At 37.5% G+C, this 25,100-nt stretch overlaps 1 protein-coding gene across 1 annotated transcript in view; it reads right to left on the bottom strand.

The window, feature by feature from the left end:
* RYR2 (ryanodine receptor 2) overlaps positions 1-25,100 on the bottom strand; it is a 437,201-nt gene that overhangs the window by 295,713 nt on the left and 116,388 nt on the right. The window contains exon 4 of the mRNA XM_064445463.1: positions 15,812-15,916. Coding sequence (XP_064301533.1) covers positions 15,812-15,916 — 105 coding nt within the window. The remainder of the gene's footprint in view (positions 1-15,811; positions 15,917-25,100) is intronic.

Here is a 25,100-nt window from a genome sequence, read left to right as displayed (position 1 = left end):
TCTCACTTTCTTTGCAGTAAGCACCATTTAGGGTATGCAAATTCAAAGCCTGGAAGGGCAGACCTTGGAATAAGTACAAGTTAACATTGCTGGACACAACAGCTCTGTCTCTCTCCATGACGCACCACTATCTGATGAAGACTTATTGAGAGAATTTCTGAAGAAAATTACTGCTGCAATATTTTGTTACTTCAGCGAATTATGGCTGGCACCTGTAGACAACCCTTAGACTAATGAAAACACCCAAATAAACTATAAAGATAATAAGTTATAGTTTGGAGTTTTGGCTTAAAACTTTGATTAAAAAATAATTCTTGCCTTACTGCATCTGTGACATCAAAAGAGAGTGCTAGTAAATTAAAACAGCCCTAGTTCATTTCGGAATCTTCCTACCTGTGCAGGTTCTGCTAGAAAACCTGTAAACATTTTCAGCCCACCATACTTACTACAAGTGCTGTTAGCTTTCAGACACGTCATTAACTAGGCTACCATAGTGTAAATCAGACAGCTTAAATTGTCAAAAGAGCATTTAACTGCCAATCTTTTTTTTTTTTTTTAAAGGAAGTACCTTGATAATTTGGCTTATTAACTAATATACAGAACACATTAAAAGAAATAGGGAGTGTTACTTTTTGCCTCTTGCATGAGAGATGAAATTACTTCCTCCAAGCCCCCCCCCCCATGCTGAGAAAATGATAAAGCTGCCAGCTCTCCATGTTATCTTGCTGCTTACTAATACAAAGTAATTACTGAATTCAGAGTTCCACAGTTGGAGATGGATTTTTGAATATTCAAATCACCTCTGGGCTACAGTCACATTCCTGTCCCAAAATGCCTCCGTTCCTTCCCTGCAGCATGGGAAACCTTTTTAGCCCTGTGAGGAAACACGTTTTCCCTATGCCTTAAACACTGAAGAATTATACACACAAGCCACTCGCATGTCATGACTCCTTCACACAAGGCCCTTCAGATCAGTGGAGAAGGGCTGTATTTTGCTCCCTTCAGCAAAGACTACCACATACAAAATTAGACAGCAGTTTGCTGGTCAGTGGCACAGAAAACAGATTTTATTAAAACAAGGCACCAGGAGAAGTGATTAATCAGCCATGACTGGATGATTAGATGGGAGTTAATAAGCTCATGATGCAATTTGGTGGGAACTCTGCCTAATGGGTATCCGCAGACAGCATTTCCCTGAAAAATGAAGTTGTCAAATGTTGGAGTAGAGGTTGTGAAATTATAATTTTTCATATTACAGAAACAATTTCGCTTAGGATGCACACACAATGTGTGCAATCAAATGCTTTCATTCTGTTAACAAGGTCTGACACAGATTTATGAGTGCCCAAATCTGAGAAACTCATAGCATTAATGACAATGCTTTACCACAATATAATTGAGTTTTTTAAATAAAAGTTAATGGAGATATTTGTTTTATGGATATTTTTTCATGTTGTCCAGGAATTATTTTTGTCTGCGTTTCAGTGCTTTTCTGATGTAATTGGGTCGGGATGCATTGGACAGGGAGTCTGTGACATCTAGAGGAAAACAAGGACATTCTGGAACTAATGTTACTAATGGAGGCAATCAGATACCAGTGTCAGTAACCAGGCTGTATACTGATCAACCGGTTCTGCTCCAAAGTTAAGATCTTCTGTCAGCAACAGGAATGAGACAACGATGTATAAAAACTATCAGTCCCACAGACGTGGAAAAATATGCAGCAGATTAAGACTAACAGCATATCTGAAGGAAATAAAGGCTATCAAAAGAAATTTTAAAAAATTAGGAAAAAGTTATTCCAATGCAAAATAAACAGATTCCTGTCTTTTATTGCTGTACTCTGAAATCAGTGCAAAAATCAGTGTCAGGTTTATTTTAGAAAGATAATTAATTCAATGCATACCACTGTATTTATTAAAAAACTGCTGAACTACACATAGAGGCAACACAAGTTAGTTACACCAAGCTGCAAAACAAATGAAACTTTTAGCTAAGCATTTCCTCACAGATTTGAAGTCTTCACTTAGACAACAGTGAATGTTATGTGTCTGTATCACTCCCCTTAATTGTCACCTTCCTGATCTCATTTTCAGGAAGCTCTTTCCAAATCCCCACCACAGTAGGGTTCCTTCATACCTGGCTCTCCAAATCTGACTTCTTGATGAGTCTAGTCTTGCCCAGGGTCTGAACTGATCCAATACACCAAAAAGAAAACCAGGAAACTTATGGAAATTAAAAATCTGCCCAGAATTAAGAAGCAAAAATGCTGCATGTTCCCTTCATGAACTGCAGTTAGACTATAAAAAGGAGATGGCTATAAACCAAAAATTCCTAACTGTTTTAAATACATGGAGAATAAACATGAGAGAAAGAATTTGGAAAATGCCTCCTACTGTATTGTTCTCAGACCACCAGGTACACTAGTAGCCTCCAAATCCTCAGGAGATCCGCATTTCAAATTACAAGGAAATCCCTAAGCATTGTCCTATCCACAAAAGGTTTCAAAAGACTGGCCTGTAGTGAAAGACATTCTAAACAAGACAATCGTGCTAAGGGAGTAGAAAGAAAGAAGAAAAAACAAACAAACAAAACCCCAAACAAACAAAAACAAAAACAACAAAAAAAAACCACAAAACAGAACAAGGTCAGAAATATTTTCCTAAATGTTTTAGCATATAACAACTGATTTTTGGTACTTCACTGATAAACTCTATCAAGCAGAAGTGATCAAATTTTCCTGTGAAGATCAACAAATCAATTTATTCCATTAAACCCTTGCTTAAAGTTTTTAAATGTCCTAAAGAGATCTCCATGTTAAGGTATTATTTTTTCTTCTGTTTAACATCAAGCCAGAAAAAAACCCTGAAATCACCTATGAAAGTGATCAGGAATTAACTGGAAAAAGTAGGAAAAGTCACTAGGATTTCAAAAGAAATCTCAGCAGAAGGTCTATCACATGCACTCTTTCTCCTCTCAAGCCATGCCATGGTATTCATGAGTTGAGAACAGACTACACAGACTGGGTAGGCACAGACATCTGCGCTACAAAAAGGCTAAACAGTGTGCAATACTGATTTGGAGCAATTCTGTTTTAACTGTCATTTCCACACAAAGGTCTCAGTTCCTTAATAAAGTTTTATTTTCTACTTTGCAGCTTCTTTCCATACTCAGTCACAAGAAGCACTGGAGTCTCATAATTCCTGCAGTGATAACATATAAGGATGTTTCCTCTATGCTATTTTCCTCAGTGGAGAAACACTATAAAAAGGCTGAGCAATGTCTAGTCTGGATATAGAGAATGTAGGGCTGCAACATCAAGTCAAATGAGTGGGTTAGTTTGTAGCATTCGCTGTCTTACATTGCATTACAGGTCCTACACACTTAGCTGTGAAACAACAGGACTATTTTTTCCATCCAAACAGAAGTGCAAATAAAAAGAGTTCACACCAAATTCTCTAGGTTTGGTTCACGGCATATTCCTCCCAAATTAACAGAAACATTGAGAACTTTTTCCTTGACCTTATGAAACTACAGAATGTTCATCACTTTCCAATGACAGAATAACTTGAAGAAGGGAAAAAAGTACTTGGCAACATAATAGTTCACAGAATTTAGTGAAGTACCAAAGTAACCGGAGACAAGAATACTTCTGATCTGAAATGAATGATTCTCAATACCAAGATACTTAGATTATTGTGTTTAAATTATTGACTTCTGTGTAGAAAGCTCTAAAAATATTTTAGCATTTATTAAGCTATCCAAAATGCTGCATTTACAAGTGTTGGGGGGAAAGAGTAAATTTATTGTGGATGAAGCATTTAAACATTGAGTTAATTTGCTTCAAATTTTCACTAGGAAATTTGCATGGCAGGATTTCAAAAATCTACCAAAACCATTCCTAGAAAAATAACAAACAGTAAAGTCTCTCACCTATACACTTCAGATAGTTCCAGGACTTAGGAAAAATTAGCTGCTAAACAACTGGAGTTGTTGACTTCAGTTTCAAGCCAAACTGGGAAAGGACTCAGAAAGTACCCTGTGGGATCACTGCAGAAAGAGAATTATGGTCTTTCTAGGCAGAGGCAAATGCTGCCCACCTAATATGTTCCTCTGAAGGATCTCCAAACCCATCAACAAATTATTTCTTTAAAATGAAGGCTTTGAATTTCACCAAGTAATGTACCTTAAAAGAGGCAACACATGGCTGAGGAGCGAGAATAAGAAACTTCACCTGAAATTCTTTGGAAAAGCCAAATATTTATCAGTTACTGACATTATTTCAGTTTGGACAAATGCACAAGTTGTTTTGAAAACATAGGGCTATACACAGTATGCTGCTTAGAACTAACAAACACACATGGAAAGGAATTTTACAAAAAAGAGCAAAATAGCAGAAATATCCTGTTAACTAAAACAGTCTGCTGCTTAAACGACCTACATATACACTAGGTAACATGAATTTACCACATTAAATAATCGCCACTAAAAAAAATTGTGAAAAAACCAGGATTTCCAAATTTGTCCCTTTCCTTCTGCTCCGTATGTACCGTTATATTCTGTGAGTCATCCCAATATTTTAAAAATAGAAACTTCTTTCAAGAAAAGTAAGTGTTCTGCATATCTATCAACAGACTGTCAGCTACCAAAGGCTGCTCGGGGGTGGAAGCTGCGTGTACAGCCATAATTACAAGCACATTCCACAGCATCGGCAGTACCTGCACAAACAAGTACAAACTACAGAAATCATGGACAGGGCTTCATAGCCCAAATGAACTACGTCTAAAGCTGATGACAACACCCCGTCAAACAGAAGTCGGATTTACTGCTAGCAGCCTGAGTGCCCCCTGTTCTTTTCAAGTTCCTCTGCTTTGCTCTGCCATTTCAAAGTACGCTGTTTCCATAAAGAAAAGTAAGGAATGAGCTTTTACTACTGTCACATGAAAAAGGAAAACAAAGTCTTATCTATTTATGCATAAAGGGTATGACAATTATTTGGAGGACTAAAGGGCAACTAACTGTCTAAATGGAAAAGGTTGCAGCCTAGGCAGAGAGGGGAGTGCTACGGAAAGAGATGACAATCTTCAGAGCTCAGCAACTATCACATTTATCAAAAAGCCCTTCATGGATTAAGATCAAAGGCCTTCCAAAAGCAACAAATGAGGGGATAATACCTCCTCTTCTCACTCACCATGTTGACAGTACTCTAAAAGCACATGTTCAATTTTAATTTGAAAACTAAAGGACCAATACCTATAAAAGAGATCAGGAAGAGTCAAAAAAAGCATATTCCCTTTTTTCAACCTAAATGTATGCATGTGTGTGCATATATATGTATATTTTACAGGCATGCTTTTGAAAGGAAAAGACTTAATCCAGTCTACCTGCAGGAACTCAGCAAGAGCCTTCACTGCAGCTGAGATCCTGCAGACACTCCAAAACAGAGCCCGCTGGCACGGGACCTGCACCCAGCGCAGCAACACAACACAGCTCAGCTGGAAGGACAGCCTGCTGTTGTCGGCAGCTCCCTTCCCAGCAAGGGCTGCCCAGGAGCCCGCAAGTCCTGCCCCTCGCTGGGACAAGTCCCTGCCTATAGAGTGGCAGGTCAAATGCTCAAAACTAAACTCCAGATCTAGGAAAGGCTGAGGGATCCTGATGCACACTGGTTTATAGTTCCCATTGAGTTTTGAGCTTGTCCCAAGTCCTGCAGCCCTGCTCTGCGTTGAGCTTAGCTGAGGTGGATGATCCTGCCATTCAAAAAGGCAAGATACCCCTGTGAATAGCAGGGGTTCATAGCCTCTGCTGTGCTCAGGTCTCAGCCTAGGCTATAAATGAGGCACCAGGAGCCCAGAGGCAGGATCTCACCTTTGCAAACAGAGCTGCTCCCTCTTCTCAGCCTTTCCCTGTTCACTTACACCCTTGGTCCTAAACCCCTTCATTTCTTTCACTTTCCTTCCATCCATCCCCAAATCAAAAGTTGTTGCTATCCTCATAAGTAAATTAAAAATAGTAATTCTTTATGATTAGAGAGAAACAAAATCCAAATCTGTCTGCTAACTTTAGAAGTGGAGTAGTGCAACTCACACTACAGTAGTACTTAAATACTTGAAATAGACCTGTCCACTCACCTGCTTGGAAGGCTTTGGTTTTACTATTGTTATTGAAACAAAACATTTGATAGCTCTCCATCATGACTTTCCAAATCCAGAAACCATACCTTCTCAGTGAATCAACACCACCGCAGTCGCTAACGGATGGCTGGGCATCAAAAGAAAATATTTTACCACAGAAAATAGTTTCCACAGACAAATAACATTTGCTTTCTCTGGACCTGGCATTTTTGCTAAGATATTGTTGATTCACTCAGTGATGTAGCTACCATGGATTCAACTTTCTCATTGCCATGGGGAGATGCAGTTACATACATGCAGGTGTATCCTCATGCTTCTAGTACCTATCCAGGCCTGTTCAGTGACAATGTTCAGTGACAACTGTCAGGAAACTGCAGGTTTATCACCAACTCTGGCATACCACACAAGGAATACAGAGACGAACCCTGCTCCTCCCCAAACTCAGTTCTGTCCCATGTCCTGTTCAGAACAGGAATTCAGTCTGTGTAGTCCTACTCAGTCTCACAATCCCAGCTCTAGCTCTTCTTTTGTTTCAAATGCTACTCATGTCACTGTCGTTCAAATATTACCCCTTTGGGGAGGACTATTCACATCCAAACTTGAACTAGTCAATGATGCATATACAGCATCATTAGCATCAAAAGCACCCCAAGGTGTTGAACCCTGCAAGATAAGGAGAGTTAGAAACAAAACCACATTAAGAAAATCTTGACTGAATTTGAAGATTAGGGGATTTTTAATTACCACAGAAGGTATCGGTACGGTACCTCCTGGAGGATCATCATGCTGAACACATTTCAGGAGGAAGAATGCCCTGTGTAATCTTCCAGCTGCAGCTGCTTTGAGGTCTCACAGAGCTGCCTGATAGCAGACTGCTTTCTTGTTACACAGCACTGCAGAAACCATTAACATTTTCCACACCCCCAGCCTGTATAACACTGTATTTCCTACACCGATAACATTTTACACTAGCCATCTAAATATTCTTTGAATAGTATTCTTTGAATATTATTATGAGCCACTAAGATGAGACAAAGGATCCCTCTATTTTTGAAATATTGCATCCACCTAGCAAAAAGCTATCCCTACAGGAAGCCATTATAACACAAATGTAAATTTGGATACTTTTCATATATATGAGTCCTTTACGTAGCGTTATTAACATTCTGTTTAAAGATATTGCATAATTATTATTTCCATTCTTAATATAATTGTAGAATTTGGCAAAAATGAAAGTTATAGTTTATTTAATGTCAGGTCTTGGGCTTCACAAATAATTTGGATTAGAGCTGTGTGCGTTGCGAAAGAGGAGGAAAATACAATGTCTGAGTATCACACTACCCAGGCCTTGCCTCAGCTGTGAGACTGAACTAAAGATGCACTTTGTACGGTCAGTAATAGGAGACCTGTAACAGACAAGAACGATACATAATCATGAACAATTTACATTTCAAAACACTTTTTACTAAGCTAAAGTATCAAGTTTTTGCATTTTCAAAAGAATTATGCCAAAAATAAAAAGAAACTCTTCTAAAACACAATGATTAAATGCCATCAATTTTATGTTGTTCACTACTGTAATGCTAATCTCACAAATATAATTCCATTTTCACAACACCCCAGATGACATGTCAATACATTTAAAGAATCAAAAGCATGGGTCCATTAAAAACAAAATATATATAAACCAGGGACTGCAGTTTAAAACACCTAGAACCTGATCTCTAACATTGGTTTACATTTTGCGATAGTTTCCATCAGCTACAGCCCTCAACACCTGCACAAATCAGTCCTGAGATATGAAGACATACAAAAGCAGAAAAAAAAATACAAGTAGCAATCACTGCTTAGCTTACAGATTATAACTGCTTAGCTAGACTGACCTGGTTTAAAAACTTGGTATGTTAATAGCTTTGGAGAACCATCTAGTAGCATTAAGAAAACAAGTGGTTTAAGAGACTACCTGGGCTTTATATAGGATTTTGTAGCAAAACTGACATTCTTCATCATTCTGGAATAGCATTTGAATGTGAGGTTTTGCAGTTTTTTTGTCTATTTATCTTTTATTTTTTCTAAATACAATTTAGTACACCATTTCCAACCACTGCAAGAAATGAGTTGTGCCTTTCTAAAGACAAATTTAACTGTACCATTTCTGATATCTCTCTGCTTAAATTTCATTTAAAAAAAAAAAAAGGAAAGAAGGAAAAAGAAAAAAAACACCTAGAAATAAATTAAGTCTTCCAGGACTTAACAAAGAATCTTTATTGAATGGCTTCAGTATGTTGCCTTCCTTTATGTTGACTAGCTAGAGGTTATAGATGGCAAGGGGATAATAACTGTGGAATTGACTGGTAAAACACAGAGAAACAGACAAACCCCTTATTTTCTCATCCAAGCTAAAGCCCCACAGCACAGCTTGATTTCCCCATCCTAATCTCTCTGCCAGTATTTCTCAGCTGTCCTCGCTGCAGCTCATCATGTCAAAGTGCCAGTTTCAGTGACTTCCACACTGGTCATTTGCAGTCAGTAGCTTTTTGTCCAGCTATTCTCAGGTTCTTGCCTAGGGCCACATGGAATCTGAACCAATTCTTGTTTTAATCCTTGTGTCTAGTCCACTTTGGAGCTGTGCAATGCTGCAATCTCAGGAAAACGGTTAGGTCATCTTCACTGTCTCCCCCTCAAATGCATAGCTTTTCCATTCCACTTCAGTGGTGGAATTGAATTGGCTCCACTTCTCCCTGAGTTCAAACTCACCGTGATAGTGCCCATGTGCTCAATAACATCATCTCGCACATCAGTTTCTGCTTTTGAGACCAGGTTCCAGCTTCACATGGGTTTGCAGAACAAAGTCTACTTCCAGCTCTGAACCTGGATTTCTACGAGAATGGCACAAGTGCAGTCGGTCAAAGAGCAGATCTGAGAAACTCCAGCACGTTCATTTCGCATGAAGACTTCATGCTGCATTTGTTATAAGTGCTTAAATGTCTGTACTGGGAAATGTGAAATAATATCCTTCATCTTTTTTTCTTCCTCCCACCCCATGTAAGACCATCCTTCAGGAGCTGACAGCAGCATTTTCAGCAATTCACATCTTCATTGCCAACCAGGACAGGACTGAGCGTCCAAGCACAGAAAATCTCCATGGCATACAGTGGTAGAAAAGCACAGCTGCTCTGCAAATACTAGGACGAAAAACGCAGAAATCTGCACGTAGAAGTGTTCAGTAGACAACATGGCAACCAAGATCAATTTGCAGGAATCTAACAAAGGATTTAACCCTACGTTTGAGGATTCAACCCTATATAAAAGTAAACAAATTTCACCTATATTCAGGCAAATACAAGCAATTTTTTTTCTTATGTAAAGAAGTCCAGCAAGACAAATAGCAAAAAAACTTCAAGTTTACTCAGAGTTTTTCATTCAGAAAGTAAAGAACAAATATAGTATGATTTCCTGGATAAGCACTTAAAATCATCTCAATATAAAACCTGGAGAGCCCTACACTCTCCTGACGTATTCTAATATATAGCATGTGGTGTCATTCAAAATGCAAAAATTGTAACTCCATATAGATTCACTTTCTTGCTACAGATGACACACAAAGAAATCCTTACTTATTTCAGTAGCACTTATTTTTCTAGTAAGCAATCAAAAAGCTGACACTTGATGGGAAAGGACACAGAAGCAACTGAGAGAAATCCATCTGGTTCCATACAAGATAAGTGAGTTTGGTGCATCTGTCCTGCAGGAGTCATTAAAACACAATTCCAATAGAAGCACATTACAGTCCAAGTGCAGCTGATTTTACCAGCAAGCAATTCATGTCACATAAACCTAGCCATTAGCAGAGGAATTGAACTTTCCACCCACTTTGCTGATATAATTGCAAAAGAAAACCCCAAACCGTAGCAGTCTTACACTCTTCTATATATACCTGGGAGGGGAAAAAAAGGCCCATGCACACACCTCCTTTTGGCACAACAAAGCACGGATCAGCAACAGCAGCTCCAGGACCTCTCACCAGAAGAGGCACCTCTTACTCTACACCCTCCCAATGAAATGAGATTTTGCTGTGGATGGGTGGTACAATAAAATCAGGGTGCCTTGGTACAAACTCATCTTCTGGTACACCAGACTGAGAAGAATGCCTTACCACTGCTGACAGAAATAATTACAGCTGCTGTGAGAGACAGTTTACCAAGAGTTCTCAATCACTCCAGTGAAAAGGTGTAGATAAGAATAAACCTCTGCATGGGATATAACGTCTCTCATCCACACGAAGATGCACACCATACCGGCAGGTGAAAGCAAGTCATGTACCATGTGTGTTTGTGTGTGTCATACATATATATGTTTATATGTATTTCATCTGTTCACCATGGTATGGCATGTAACATACAATCTGGAGTCTTCAAATTCCAATGGCCTCATTTATGATATTTATCATGGAGGACTATAAAAGACATCACAAGGCAAAAGAGTAGTACATTCCTTATATCATGAGACTGCTGGATATTTTTCAGAAGACCCAAGCAAAGCAAGTGTAATTCAAGGAATCACTAACTATTATGTGTTTCAAAAGAAATGCAGGTTTTTGTTCTAGCCAACATAAAAGATATGTGACTTTGTGCTTATTCACTTACAGCAAAGTGTCCTTTAAATGCCAACCTAATTTAATTTCTTGTACCTAGTCGCTGTACCCAAAACATTTTTTGACCTCTATGAAGTAATAAATGCATTAGAATAGAATGAAAGTTCAAACTAGCCACTTGTTATACACATACAGATGGTAGCAGTGTTTTCAATCCTCAAATTCTCCCTTTAGAAAAAAAATCATTTATATTGAAGCATATTTAAAAAAACTGTTTGAAATATATTTCATATGAGAGTTAGCAGCAATAGCCTTTATGAACGTTACCTTACAATTCATTTTAATTTGCATGCCCTCTTGGCAAATTTTTATTTTAAAAACTATTTTTTATGCAGCCTGTTTGCTTGAAGATGATTTCAAAAAAATTTCAGGCAGAAGTCTAAATCATTGGCTGGGGCAACTGAGGCTAAGAAAATATCCAATGTTTCTGAATGTCAAATATGTCTGGATACCTTTTCTTTTGGCAGCTCCAGAACTATCACACAATAGAAAAGCGACTTGGTAGAGAATTTTGTAGAATCTGGAAAATTTGTGTGTATGTCATCAATAGAGACTTGAAGTAGATAAGGCTGCTCAAGAGTATGCATGCTGGCCCTGATTTTGGCCAAGAAAATGGTAATAACCAGTGTCATCACCTACTTTGCCTGATATATGTCATGGCTGAAATCTGCATGCTGGGTCTAAAGGTACCAGTCATTGTAAGATCTTTTATGAATCTTTAGTATCAGCAAGACATGACATATTGAAAATAAGAATTAAGGCAATCCCTGGATATACAGGTAGGACAGTCCGAGTAAGGCATAGGGAAATAATTTTCCTTGTCATAAAAGGTGAGGCTGGTAGTAACATAATATGTACAAGTCTGTTGCCTAACTTCTATGAAAAAGATGTTTAAAACCCCAAAACTGAAAGAAGCCACAAAATTAAGTCCTTTCCTCACACCTGAAACCTGGCAACTTCCTTCCCATGTACCTCCAGCACCTCATCTGAGCACAAGCAATGCAGAAGGTACCCCAGCACAAGAGCAGTTGATAGGAATATAAAACAGCCAGCTTGGCCTTCCTTTCCTCTTATAGGCCGTAAAGTTAGGTCCCTTTCTCCTACCCGATATCCATCGCACCTGGAAGAACATCTACCCCTGTTTCTAATACTGTTTATGTTGTCCAGAAACCTCAGAAGTTACTGACTACAAGAGTGCTAACGGATAGATGGCCAGGCTTCATTTCCTAAGAAGATTAGGGAAAACTGATTTGATTATGGCATTTCAGCACTTGCACAAGGAGAAAGTACTAAATATTAGAGCTCTTGAATTTAGTAAAGGAAGACTTGATTTTAAAAAAAAAAATCATCACAGTAAAACAAGGCTTTTCCTGGTCTTACATACTTTATAAAAACCCAAGGATTTCCATTTTCATATTTCACCTTCTTTTCTGACAATAAAAAGTTACACTCAGAAAACAAGTCAAAATAATTATAAAATAATACCTAGGCTGTAGGCCCGTCTAGGATGGAGCAGCTACGTGCTTCAGAGACCAGACTCCGGACACACATGTAATGATAGTTTTCATTTATATCATTATATACTATTTTCTTTCCACAGGATTGCTTTCTTTTTCCTTCCCTTTTTCTGGTTTATTTCTGTGGATGAACTAATAATAAAAGTAGTACATGCATATAGCACTCAAGTCTCCAGCAAAATCAAAAATTTACCTGCTTAAAATGAAAAATCTAAATAATGCTGCCTGAGCAAACAAAACAGGTTATGGCTTTATTTTTAAAAAAAATTAGATAAATAAACCAACAAGAATTTCACTGCTTTAATAAATTGCCAGAGCTAACCATAGTATTTTAAAGGGAAATTATAAAACCTCAGAACACAAAGTAACTACTCAGTGCCTAGGGCTAGAAGAAACAGAGCACTACACACATTCTTTCATATGAAATTTCACTCTTTCTACTGTTGCCTTTGATACCAGCATTTAGGTGATTCAGGTGAGAGAAGTAGGTATACTCAGATAGATGGACAACTGATCTCCTGAAGTACAGAAATTCTCACTTGAGGATTCTTGCACTAAAAAGGTAGTTATTTATTGCAGAGGTAATCTTGCACATTTAATACATACTAACTGAGAATTAAAATTAAATCCAGTTACTGCACATAGTTATTCTTTCTTAAGCACAAGGAAAGCCATTTATTGTTCTGACTCAAGTCAGCATGAGATTTTGTTCATATTACTCAACCATTTCATTACTGCTGACTTACTTGTTATATAATAAGAATACCTATTATATAAACATAGCATTCAAGAGATTACACACCGCAAAAAGCAAAGCAGCACAGAGACCACTTTTAAACACAGCCACCTTAATGATTTCTAATGCAATGAAAAGTAATTGAGGACTGAAAAGACCTCCCTTTGCAGGATTCTTTCCATTAGAAAACTGAGGTCATATTGAATCCAGTTTACAGCAACAAACTCTCAAGAAATTGCTGTGTTTTCTTCTCCTAAATGAAAGAAAACATCATTATTCTAAATAAAAAATTGATGCTGCTCCAGGAAGATAATAGTGCTTCAGATGAATGCATAAAATTACCTCTTCTCATAAAACTTAAAGTAACCACATCAGTCATTAAATGCAAAACCCACACACTAACAGTTACTTCAAATACGAAGCTGCCTACATAAGTATCTACCCTCTAATAAATACCTATAGATGCAAAGGAAAACTTTAAATATATTTTTCACAGAAACAACATAGAGATGCCAAATGTCAGTTCTGTTAATTTATCAACAAGTACTTATTCAGTCATCTTAGTGTTATCATTATTGTTGGCTTCCAGAGACTTACTGGAAAAAAAAAATAATGAAACGGACAACAATATGACCTTGTTCACCTACAAGCTTTTCAAGATTATTCTCTTCTAATATCAGTATATCAGTATGCAAGAGACACACAGGGAGATTCCTAACGCATTTCCACAGAAGCCAAGCAAAATTTGCAGTAGAAATATATTAACTATTCAGTGAACACCAGCTATCTGGACTGGTATAGCTGTAGCTCTGTATCTTCTGCCAGTGTTGGGATTTAATAGGTGTTGAGAGCACAGTAAACTACTCTGTAAACAGGTAACTCCCCATAATGACCACACTCAGAGACTTTGCTTTATCTTTCTTGGGCGTGTCTCAGAAAACCCACGAGTACAGACCACTGTGTACATCAGTACAACCGCCATTACTTTTCTTTAGGCATGGATATGAATGCCCAGAACTCTGACCTTCATGCTTATGCTCAGAAAACATCAATAATTGTTTCCAGGAAATACTAGATTACCATCAAGCACGGTTCTTCCAGCTTGGAATATGTAGGTCCCATCAGTCACTGTGCCCTACAAAAGTCTTTTTCTGCTCACACCTAGTGCAGAAAATAGTCCAGAACTAGTGCAAATGTTCCACCTGAGACCTCTACAAAGCTCTCTTTAGCCTGTCCTCTTCCCAGCAGAATCCCCAAGCTCACATTTTATGCAGAACTTGGTTCACTATTCCATGTTCTCTGGATGTGATCTCTGTATTAAGAGTAAATTTTCACTTAACAGTTGGTCCCAAGATTTTGCTAAAGACAGCCCAACAGAAAATCTGCCAATTAATGTTATCATTTTTTAAAAAGTTTCATTACTTTATATTTGAAAATTGAATGTGTTTTCGTTCACTCTATTCTACCCTATAGCACTACTTTAATACACACTCCCCTATACTTTCTTCAGTTTCAGGTCCTGCCTACATCTGGTGGGAATAAACAGCAAGAAAACTGATGCTCAACTTCACACGTATGGCCGTACACAGTTACCACTGCAGATCCTTGGGTTTCAACTATGATTTTGGACATTATGCCTGTATGTGCCTGAATCTTTTGAATTTATTTCTTTTTTTCCTGATTTGCTTGCTCTTGGTTTCAGTATTTACAAACTAAGGGAAGAGGGGGCCCTTACTCTGGCTTACTCTGGTAGTACCTCTTCTCCCAGATGTGCTTTTCTTTCTCTTGCTGTTGGAGTTAGTCCTTGGAACAAATTCTCACTGACAGCACACACTTTGGATCATCTGTGGGACCGCTCCTGGATGTCATTCCTCAAATACCATTTTCAATCTCAGTGCCTGGCTTTTTATGGGACCTACTACTCTATGTTAAAGTTGGCTTTCTCAAGGCGTTCCCAGAAATATCAGAGGCATGCTTCTCTCCTGCCAGCTTTCTTGAGCGACAGGCTTCTCTTCTCTTTTATCTGTATAACTCCTGGGCCTACAGTGACTCTTCCTCACTTGCAGTTTGTGGGATTTGAGCTGGAGCATGGCATTCAAATTAACCCTACAGGGTGTATATGGAACACTCAACTACATCATAACAAATCAAATCACACAGCAGAGAACATTAATATCACTACTATGATTTATTTCTAAATACCTATTTGCTAGTCAATCAGTTAACGTTACTCCTATATGCTTCATCTTCCAGACTGCAAAAATGTGTAAGTTTTCATATTTCTTGTCCACCGAGACTCAATAACTTTCTATTTCCAGCTGTAAAGGTGAGTTATAGGGCATTTCAGCTCAGACCACACAGAACAATTTCATTATTTCCAGAGAAAAACAGCACACAGCCAAGTCATTTTCAGACTACTTGACAGTCTCACTTGATACAGTCAGAAATCCTCAGAAAGCTTAGCTGTTCTGAAGAAGTGATCAAGCTTTACATTTCACATTATGAGATCTCAAATTAAAACATTCTTGTAGCTCTATGCTGACCTGCAGCTCATTGAAATTGTAGGGAATTTATAGCTCTGGCAAGCTTCAGTGAAAGCTGCAAGTGTTTAGAACTTCTCAAAAATCAGACCATTCCTGTTGCAAAGGAGGAAAATCAAACCTAAGAAATTCATGATGCTATAAGCTTGTGCCAGTCACAAAATCTGTGGTACTGTGGCAAAAACACTGTTGTATTTCACAAGATGAAAAAACGTGAATATTCAATAACTTACCCCTTCTGCCTTTTCTTCTGTGTTAGCCAGCATTTCCTGGAGGGCCCGTACTGACAGAGACTGCTCCAGCACAAAGGTGCAGATCGATAGATCAGGTGGAACATTCTAGGTGAAAGAAAAACAGGAGATCACATTAGTGACAGATTTGCTGAACAGCACTTTCTGATGCTTCTGTTTTCCCCTCCCTCTCCATGAATCTGAAAGATCTACTGTATGCATGAGGGTATGAAATCCAGCCACATACTGGGCTGCAACAGTTAAGGCCTAGCCAGCACGCAAACGGGAAGCGGTTCCTCCCCTCTGCTCAGCATTTGCAAGCTGACAGCCGGGGCTTTGGGTCCCTCTCTCAATAAAAGAAAGAAACCGATAAACTGCATCGAGTTCAGCAGGGGATCACCATGATTGTCAGGGCTGGTGTACTTGCCACGTGTGGCTGGGGGTGCTGAGCTCGGTCAGCCTGGATGGGGGAGAGAGAGGAGAGGGGGATCTTACAGTTCCCTTTACAAATCTAGTGGTGATTACCAGGAAAATGAAGGCAGATTCTTCTTGGAGGTGCTCCATGAAAGGAGAAGCAGCAATACAAGATGTACCAAAGAAAATTACAATTAGATATTAGGGGAAAAACTCACCATGGGAATATAAAGCCCTGTCAAAGGCTGCCAAGCAAAGCAGTGAAATCTCTGCTTGGACATTAGCATGTGGAACATGTGTCTTACACGTTATGCTCGGATTGTGGGGTAAACAAAATTCAGACTTTAGGCTACTGGTAGTAGCCAGATCTCATCCTTATGATGGTCTGCAGGTCAAGATGAATTTTCTGTAGGAGAAACACTAGACACTGAGTATCAAGGCTAAGCCAGTAGCTTCTCAGACCTGATTCACCTCGCTTCTGTTTTAAGTGGGATGAAACAAGAGAGTCTTATAAAAACACCTTTAACTTCTCATGATTGAAAAACAAAGTGGAGCTACTGAAAAGCTAATTTTCCAGACTATCATCAAAAAAATTATAGTAAAATTGAAACAGGTTTGTAATAGAAATATCTAAGTTACAAAGTAGCAAAGTAATATCAGATTTTACGTGGGGATCTTGTCTTCTGTTAATAGAAGAATATGCAACTCCTACATACCTTTTCTTGCCTCCAGAAATTCTTTCATGTCCTTTCTCTTTTTCTTTTCATGTTAGTTGCATATTTTAGTTTAGGAATACTTTTACTGATTATTGCTAATAATTTTTTTTACATCACGAATGCTTTTAGTGCTAAAGCTGTAAAACCACATATTTATTCAAACTGTGTACAGCTTGAAGAGGCCTCTTCCAAGGCCTGAAACATTAAATAGTAAGAGGTAGTTGCAAAACCATTTCTTTCCATCTTTTTCAAAAATTAGTTTACCCAGAACACCTCACACTCTTAATAGCTTATTAAATTGCTGTTCACCACTCCTAACTATAGTAATTCCAGTCGGTTTATTAACTAATAGATCTTTCATTACCTTCCACTATTTCTATTTCAATAAAATTAATGTAAAATGGTATTCCCAGTTAGTTTCAGCCAGCCCAAAAAGCATTAAATAGCATCCTCTTTTGTGTGGGATTTTGACTGACTTATGCAATGATAGTTAGGCATGAAGTCTTTTTAAGCCAACTTTTTTAGAATCAGGCCTCTACTTACTTGTCAGTGTTCTCGTTAACATTTCTCTTTTGTAGTTACTCAGACACTACAACAGTCCTTTTCATGCTAGTATTAGGCCAACAGACAACTAAACAAGTGCTCTTCAAAACATCCTTGGAATGTAAGTACTAACATAAGCTCTTATTTTACAAAGCAGGAAAGAGAGCACTCGAAGATAGCAGGTTGCAAGGTGTTGTTTCTGCTCAGCAAACACGAGTACATTTTTCCATTCTAGAAAGCCTCACAGAAATGAACTGCCTGACAGTCCAGCTCGCCCTCAATTCTCCCTAGTGAAGACTGACTGACAAACAAGAGTCTGAACAAAACAGTGAAGATGCTCCTTACACTGTGCTCAGAAATGAGCCAAGGCTACATGTTCTGTATCTGTTTGGTTATAAGCAAACAAAGTCTCCATAACAATGTACCTACTGATACTGCTGTTATTTAAAGCAAGAGTTTTTGCTGGCAGAATGTGTCTCACGCATACAATTTTGTGACCTATGGAAATGTTTTAGTATTTAGTTACCCACCCTACAGATTGTACACTCTAAAACATAGGAAATCCTGCATCATTCACACAGTGATCAAGCCAACATAACTTGGACACTCCTCCATCAATTGCATTCTCTTTTATATTCACGACAGCCATGAGCATTTTCTTCCTTCCCCATTAAAGCTGAGCAACGAAGTTCCAATGAACATTTTTCAGCTATTCTCATAGCAGGTAAGGCACACTTTGAGCAGCCAGAGTGTAATAAAGGAGAACTGTATGAGAATGTCTTGCTTTAATTACGTGAAAGAGGCACCTTCTTACAGTCTAGCAAAATGTTACAACCAGTTTCCTTCTCTTGAGACAAAAAGGAGAGCCCATTATCCCACCTCATCTCTGTTGCATGAATGCCTAAACACTTGGTGGCCCTTGGAGAGCAATGTGTTTCCCCTAAGAGCTGAAGGAAGATGCATCTACTGATGCTTGCTATCAGCGCGTGAATTGAACTCTTCCTCTCTGGCCGTTTCTCACCCAAATCTGCTCTCCTGAAGATCCAACAGGCATGGCTGCATACAGTGTACAACAATCACGGCATGGACACATGCAGGACAGATGCAGAACTGCCACCATATTTAGCTCAAACTGCTACAGCTCTGCTCACCCCTATAGAGTCCATTTTAATGCTGATGCTTTTAAAGCTCTGGATTTAGAAGATGAAGCTTCAGGCTGAACGTTCCTATTCTGAATAAACCCCTCCAAAAAATAAAAATGCCAGTTAATTTTTAAACCCTCATTTAAAAATACTAAAAAATTATTCACAGTGTATTTTCCATCTCTTCAAAGCATAAAAATGAGGAAGGAAAAACACAGTCTTTGTCAGTCCTCTGATTACCTACCTTATGTCTCATATTACCTCACATACAGAAGAAGAAATATGAAAAATTATGCTGTTAGGTGTTATGTGGCAGCCTAACATTCCCTAGTGAAAAATATTTTCATACGAATTACACAGTAGTTTTTAGTGCCCCACCTGCAAAGCGACTGCATATTCTAGGGGCTGCAGTGAGAATCTGTAGCAATCAGTTTGCAATATCAGGATTTTCTGAGGACAGGTCAAATGCGTAGGCAAGTATTTTAGTGACTGCTTTGCTAAACTATGCATACCCTATTAAATTATAAAGAATTTTAAAGAAAATATTTTGCTGTGTGTCTAACAACCACCCACCAATGCACAAAACAACCTGTAACTAGCTGGAAACTTTCAACAGTTTAATGGTAATAATAAATCTTTAATTTGAGAGCAGAATACTATTTATACCAAAGAAAAAAAGGATCAGTCTCAAGAGATGTAAATAACCATTTTGGTAATCCTCGACCTTCACTTCCACCCATTTTTATTGTATTCATCTTTACTGCAGTAACTTTCTAAATGAAGGCATAGGAAAAAAAATCATATTCCAAAGGGGGTTTTTGTTTTGTTTTGTGACATCATATGTAATGAGGTTCTTGGATAGTCCAGGGAATCTGTATCACTCATCTTTGACCCAAAAGACCAGTGGAAACTTCTGTTACACAATGGCAGTATTCAAAACAATTTCTTTTCAACTTATTTTTGAGACATTTGCAAAAACAATTATATTTTAATGGCTTTGAACATAAAATATACACAGTGACTTAAAAAAGTAAAAAGTACTAACTCCAGTATTCCTCAGAGCTTAAAACATTACTGATATTCTCTGCTAGCTCTGGTTTACAAGATTTGTCTTATTCTCAATTATTTGTCTAGACAATCTAGCCAGTCATATATTACAACTGAATATGTAAGTAGCTTGTTAAAAAAATAGGTTATAACAAAAATAAACTAGAAATGGTATATTAAATTTCAAAAAGAGATTCAGTACTGCTAGGAGAAAAAAGAATAAATTAATATTAACTTTTTCTATAGATGATCATTGTAATAATAGCTACAGTCAGCAAAATTAGACAAATTAAAATAATGACATTTTCTTCTGCAATTTTTAAAGCATATATATTACTGGAGTAATTGCTGGATTATTTAGAAAAATTGAGAATTCTTTATTCTTGCTACCATTTTAAAATGTATTTATTGTGTACACTAATTATCTGTAGCAATATTTGCATAGTAAATTATGTTTTACTCTGTGGGAGGCAGATTTGAAAATTGGATAATCATACCCTTTATTAAAAAGGTGTTTTGAGCAAAGCTTTTGAAATGCTATTTAAAAATATCACTAACTCCAGTCCAACCCACAACTGAATCCTGGATACTGAATGTATTCATTAGGCACTATTTCAGTTTTTAGTGAATTGTTATTTACAAGCATACCATACTCGAGGGTGATGACAATGAAAGCAAGAAGCTGAGATTCGAAACTCTGTCCCGCTGTCATTACACAGTGCTAACAAGCCACAATAATATATGACCTGCTCATATAATACGATGCATATAATCCTGTGAATGTAAACTGAACTTCTGCCTCTCATAAATATTAGTACAAGACTGAGGAATAATAAATCACATCAGTAAACACATTCCTGCCTCTACGAATAGGCAGCTTTACCTCAGCTTTATTTCTCTTCCCAGTTATTTGCAAGCTTCCTGGTTGTTTTCCTAGGCTCATGGATATTTTTATTTCTCTTCTAACCTAATTCCCAGTGAAATGGACTTGCAGGTATTTCATCTCTAACTGAATACTAAATATTCAAGCATCAGTGCCTAAAGAAACACCTAAGCAGCCTGATTTACAAAGGATCTACAGTTTGTATCGTCAAAAGATAAGACGTGTTGTTCATTACTTTTTAGAAGTAACACATTTATTAGATGCCTAACTTTGAGAATCCAAGTAGGAGGATTAAAAAAATTATTTTTAGTACAGATTTTAAGCAAAATATCTGTACTGCTATTCATGTGAGTAGCCCAAAAGAAACTGAACCCATCATCTATTTTCAAGTTACATTTAAATTTATACCTCTCCATCTCTTTAGCAGTCCTTTCTACTTAAATGAGATTCTGTCTGGTGACAGTGATGAAACACACTCACTATTACCAAGCAAAGCCATCCATTCCTAGGACTCTAAGTAGAAGGCATAGCTTTCCATGTTTTCAAGCTCGTCATTACAAAAGACGGACCCAGTACAGAACTACATGGCTCTGACGACAGGTCCCGTCAGCCAAATAGGATGAATCATATTCACCAAATCCCAAAACAGGAAAGACAAATGATGTATTATGGGTCTTAAGGTTTCAGTTCTAGAAGACAGAACCTTTCAGTAACAGCATCAAACTCTGCACGTTTGTCATTAGCAGACCGTGAAGGTTGCCTGGCCACCTCCTCCAAAAACTTGCTTTCAGTTGCTTATGATTATTTCAGTCAGAAACCATCACTTTCTGTACAAGCCATCTGCAAAAGACTGAACATTTATTGGATATTCCATCCAAAACAGTTGTTTCCATCAAAAGCAGAGAAGTTTTCAACATTCAAAACTCTTTATGATGCTGTATCCTAAAACTGTAATATCCTCATGTTTTCAGAAGCACGGTTTGACAAGGGAGTGGCTTTTTGTTACAAGTATTCTTTTCACTTTTTCTAGTAAAAACTTTGAAAATCTGGTCAAGTTCTACTCCCTGAAAAATGTCATTTTCCACACAGTGAAAAGTTTCTTGTTAGCAATTGAAAGCTCTAAAGATTCTTTCTTCACAGGACAGCTGCTTTAGGGGATAAAACTGGAGAACTCACAGGAGTACCAGGAGAATGAAACTTGAATAGGGTCCGAAATAAAAAAGCAAGGGAAAATGAGACCAACACAGGGAAAAACAGCTAGTGACTGAACTGAGGTCAGATCCAAATACACTGCAATCAATTCATTTTCCAAGCCTAGAACACAAGCCATCTCCAATTCCTCAGGGTTTCCTTTAAATCATGTTGGTTGCCTATGTCAACATACGTATTTTTACGTATCTTGTTAATCTGACCTAAAGAACTGACTTGTTTAATTTTTAAAAAATATTCTCTTCTTGTAGCCACATATACAAGTTTCCCTACATTACCCATATTTCTAAGTGCGGAATTCTCTCAGAAATGAAGTGTTATATTTGGCAAACCCAGCAGTGTAAAAAATTTTGATACACTAAACATGCTTTCTGTTGATATATCAGAGAAACACTCATCTACAGTAGTCTATGTCTTATCATGACAAGTTACTAGTTTTTATCGCCATATGAGTTAGCACAGCAGTGAAGGCAAAAATCCTTTCCTACTCTTATTTCCAGAGAGTGAAAGTCAGCTGCTGGTCACAGTGGAACAGTTCATTGGCAAAGAAAAATGCATTACCTGAAACTTAAGCTGTACCAACTGAAAGCATAACAACATCCAGAAAGAAACTGCTTCTTGGGTTTTTCCCCTCTCACAATCTCCTTCAAAAATCCATATGAATTCTATTTCTACTTAGGCTGTTGTTACATAAGTACAATTACATTCTTTTCTGTTATGCTTGCAAACAGCATCGAGGTTTTATGTTACAATTTTCCAGTTTTTGCTCTTTGGAAACAGCTTTGACCCTGAGAGCTGTCAAGGGTCATGAGGCTATTATTAATAGAGCAGACTGTCTTAACTACTTGGAAGTTGCAATTCCCAGTATGATATTTACTTTCTTTATGAATTTAGGGCCTCATACATTCCATCTCTAAAAAGAATAAGTAGAGAATTTTTTTCCTCTTATCCTCCATCTCTCCCTCTGGTCTCCTTTCTAACTATACTTAAGACCAACATATCTACAGTACTGAGAGTTGCTTCCCTTTTATCTGTTCTCTGAAAATTTAAAACTCTTAGCGACAGATAAGAGTGACACTGGCTAAGAAGCCATACAACTATATTCCAGCCTCGATGGCTAAACCAGGTTAATCAACTCAACAGACATTACAACATACGCTGTGGTAGCCAGAAGCTTAGATGAACATTAGCGAACAGTTTATCACCCTAATGCAGTGTAAATATGTTAATGTTTAAGGTAATTAGGAAAAACCTATGCTAATTAATAAGATAAAAAAATCTCATAGGATCAACAGTGCTACAGAGGTTCTCGGCACACGTCCAAATTAACAAAAACATTTTTTGTTTAGCTTCTTGCTGAACCTGCAAATTCTGTCTTATTATGCTAATTGTATGCGTGTTACTCAAAACTTCACAGTTCCCTTTTATTCTTAGAGATCATGTTGTATATGTAGCTACCGCAACAAGTAATAGAAAAATATAGGATGTTATCAGTTGGGAGGATACTGTTGCTTTAGAATCTGGAAGGAAGCAGCTACCCTTTGATTCTTGCAGCATCAGAAAGATGATCTTTATAAGACTGATTTGCCCCTTTCTGGAAGGCATAGCAGACACCCAACAGGAAAATTTTCCTAATCTTTGACCAGATTTATTATAAACCATGCACAAGACAATAACCAACTTTCAATGTAGGAAACCTACAGTCTTTCAAGATCAAACAAGTAGGGCAAACATTCATGTCTTTTGTGGCTGTAGTAACTGACACGAACTGACCCTTCTCAGTAGAAATCTTACCTCCACATAAAAACCAATAGGACAATATTTGCAGAGATTCTCCCCCTGTGAAGTTTATTCCATAGTTGAAATCTTCACAGTGGAATTATAACACATAAAAATGAAATCCAAATAAATATAAATACTAACCTTTCCAGAATACCCTACACCAGCTCAAATGAGCAATTCATTCACTTTGCACTGAACACGAAAAAATACATCTAAGAGAAGCAAAACATGCTTATCTCATAAGCTATCAACAATAAAACTAAAAAGACCTTAAAAAAAAACAAACTAAAAAATAGTGGACACCAAATTTAAACTCCTAAGAATTTTATTGTAAGTTTTCAACTCTTACACTTTCCATTTTATGTTACTGAAATCAATAGCCAACCTGTCTACCTAGGAAAATTGGTGCCTACCAAATATTGCTTAAATGGGGGAATTTATGCTCTGAGTCACCTCTGACTTATCCTTATACGAAGAGAAGGAGATGTATCAGCAGCTCTCTCCTGAGCAACAAGGTTTCAAAGTAGCAAAGCATAACCCGGCTATCAGAATCCCTTGTGGCAAGATGCAGCAATGCCCTTAGGCACTTAAAGTACTACATTGCATATTAACTGTCAATATTTTGTTTACACATACATAAAATAAATCCATTTCTATAACTAACATGAATAATGCATACATTCTGTTTTGAGTCCATACCCATTTATGTGCTTAATTTGATTAAAAATGTTATTCAAAACATATGAAATGCAACCACCCAGGGAATTTTCAGTCTGTCCCACCAGCATTACAGAAGCTAGATGTGCTCCATTCAAATTTAGGTGTTTCAGCCCCAGCTGGCTGGCAAAAAATTAATAAATTATAACGCCAGTTTATGAACATGAATAGTGCACCTTAACTCAGTTCTTTAATTCTTTTTGTCCTTCTTGTTATAGGTCTTTTAAAGGCAATACATCCATTCTGATTCAGGCTGGGTGTAATATTCCCCAGGTGATTTTGCATCCCGGACTGTTTTGATCTGATTTACTCGATATACGTATAATATCAAAAATTATACATCTCTTAAAAGGCATATACATTCAACTCTAATGTAAAGCAAATCAATTAGAATGATATATTGACAGTTGCTCACTCAAAAAAATACATCTTTAACCACTAAATTCTTGCAGTCTTAGAGAAACTCCAGCAGATATTTGGGTCAGGGACAGAAAGACTTGAGGAGTCCTAAGAGTAAGGACTATCTGCAGGTAATTCTTCATGGGCTTAGGGACATATACCATCAGAGTTTCACTGCTCAGAAAAATTGCAATAATACTTTTGCACTTAAATACCTATTTAAAAAAGATCTCACCGTGTATACTCGGAAGTTGTGGTTTATCTGTAAATGTGCAAATGTGTAAAGCCCCTGCTTGACTGTGCGTGGCGCTGCATTTGAGCATACACTGCACAATGTAAAAAATAAACACTTTTTTTACTATGCACCTTTATTAACTACAAAATCGAAAAGCTTGATAGACTAATTAGTGATTATTTGTTGAGGTTCTTAAAGATTCAAA

The sequence above is a fragment of the Phalacrocorax carbo genome, chromosome 3, assembly GCF_963921805.1.
Source record: "Phalacrocorax carbo chromosome 3, bPhaCar2.1, whole genome shotgun sequence".
In the NCBI taxonomy this organism is placed as follows: Eukaryota; Metazoa; Chordata; class Aves; order Suliformes; family Phalacrocoracidae; genus Phalacrocorax; species Phalacrocorax carbo.
The sequence above is the reverse complement of the archived record's forward strand: the minus strand, read 5'-3'. Positions and strand labels throughout refer to the sequence as shown.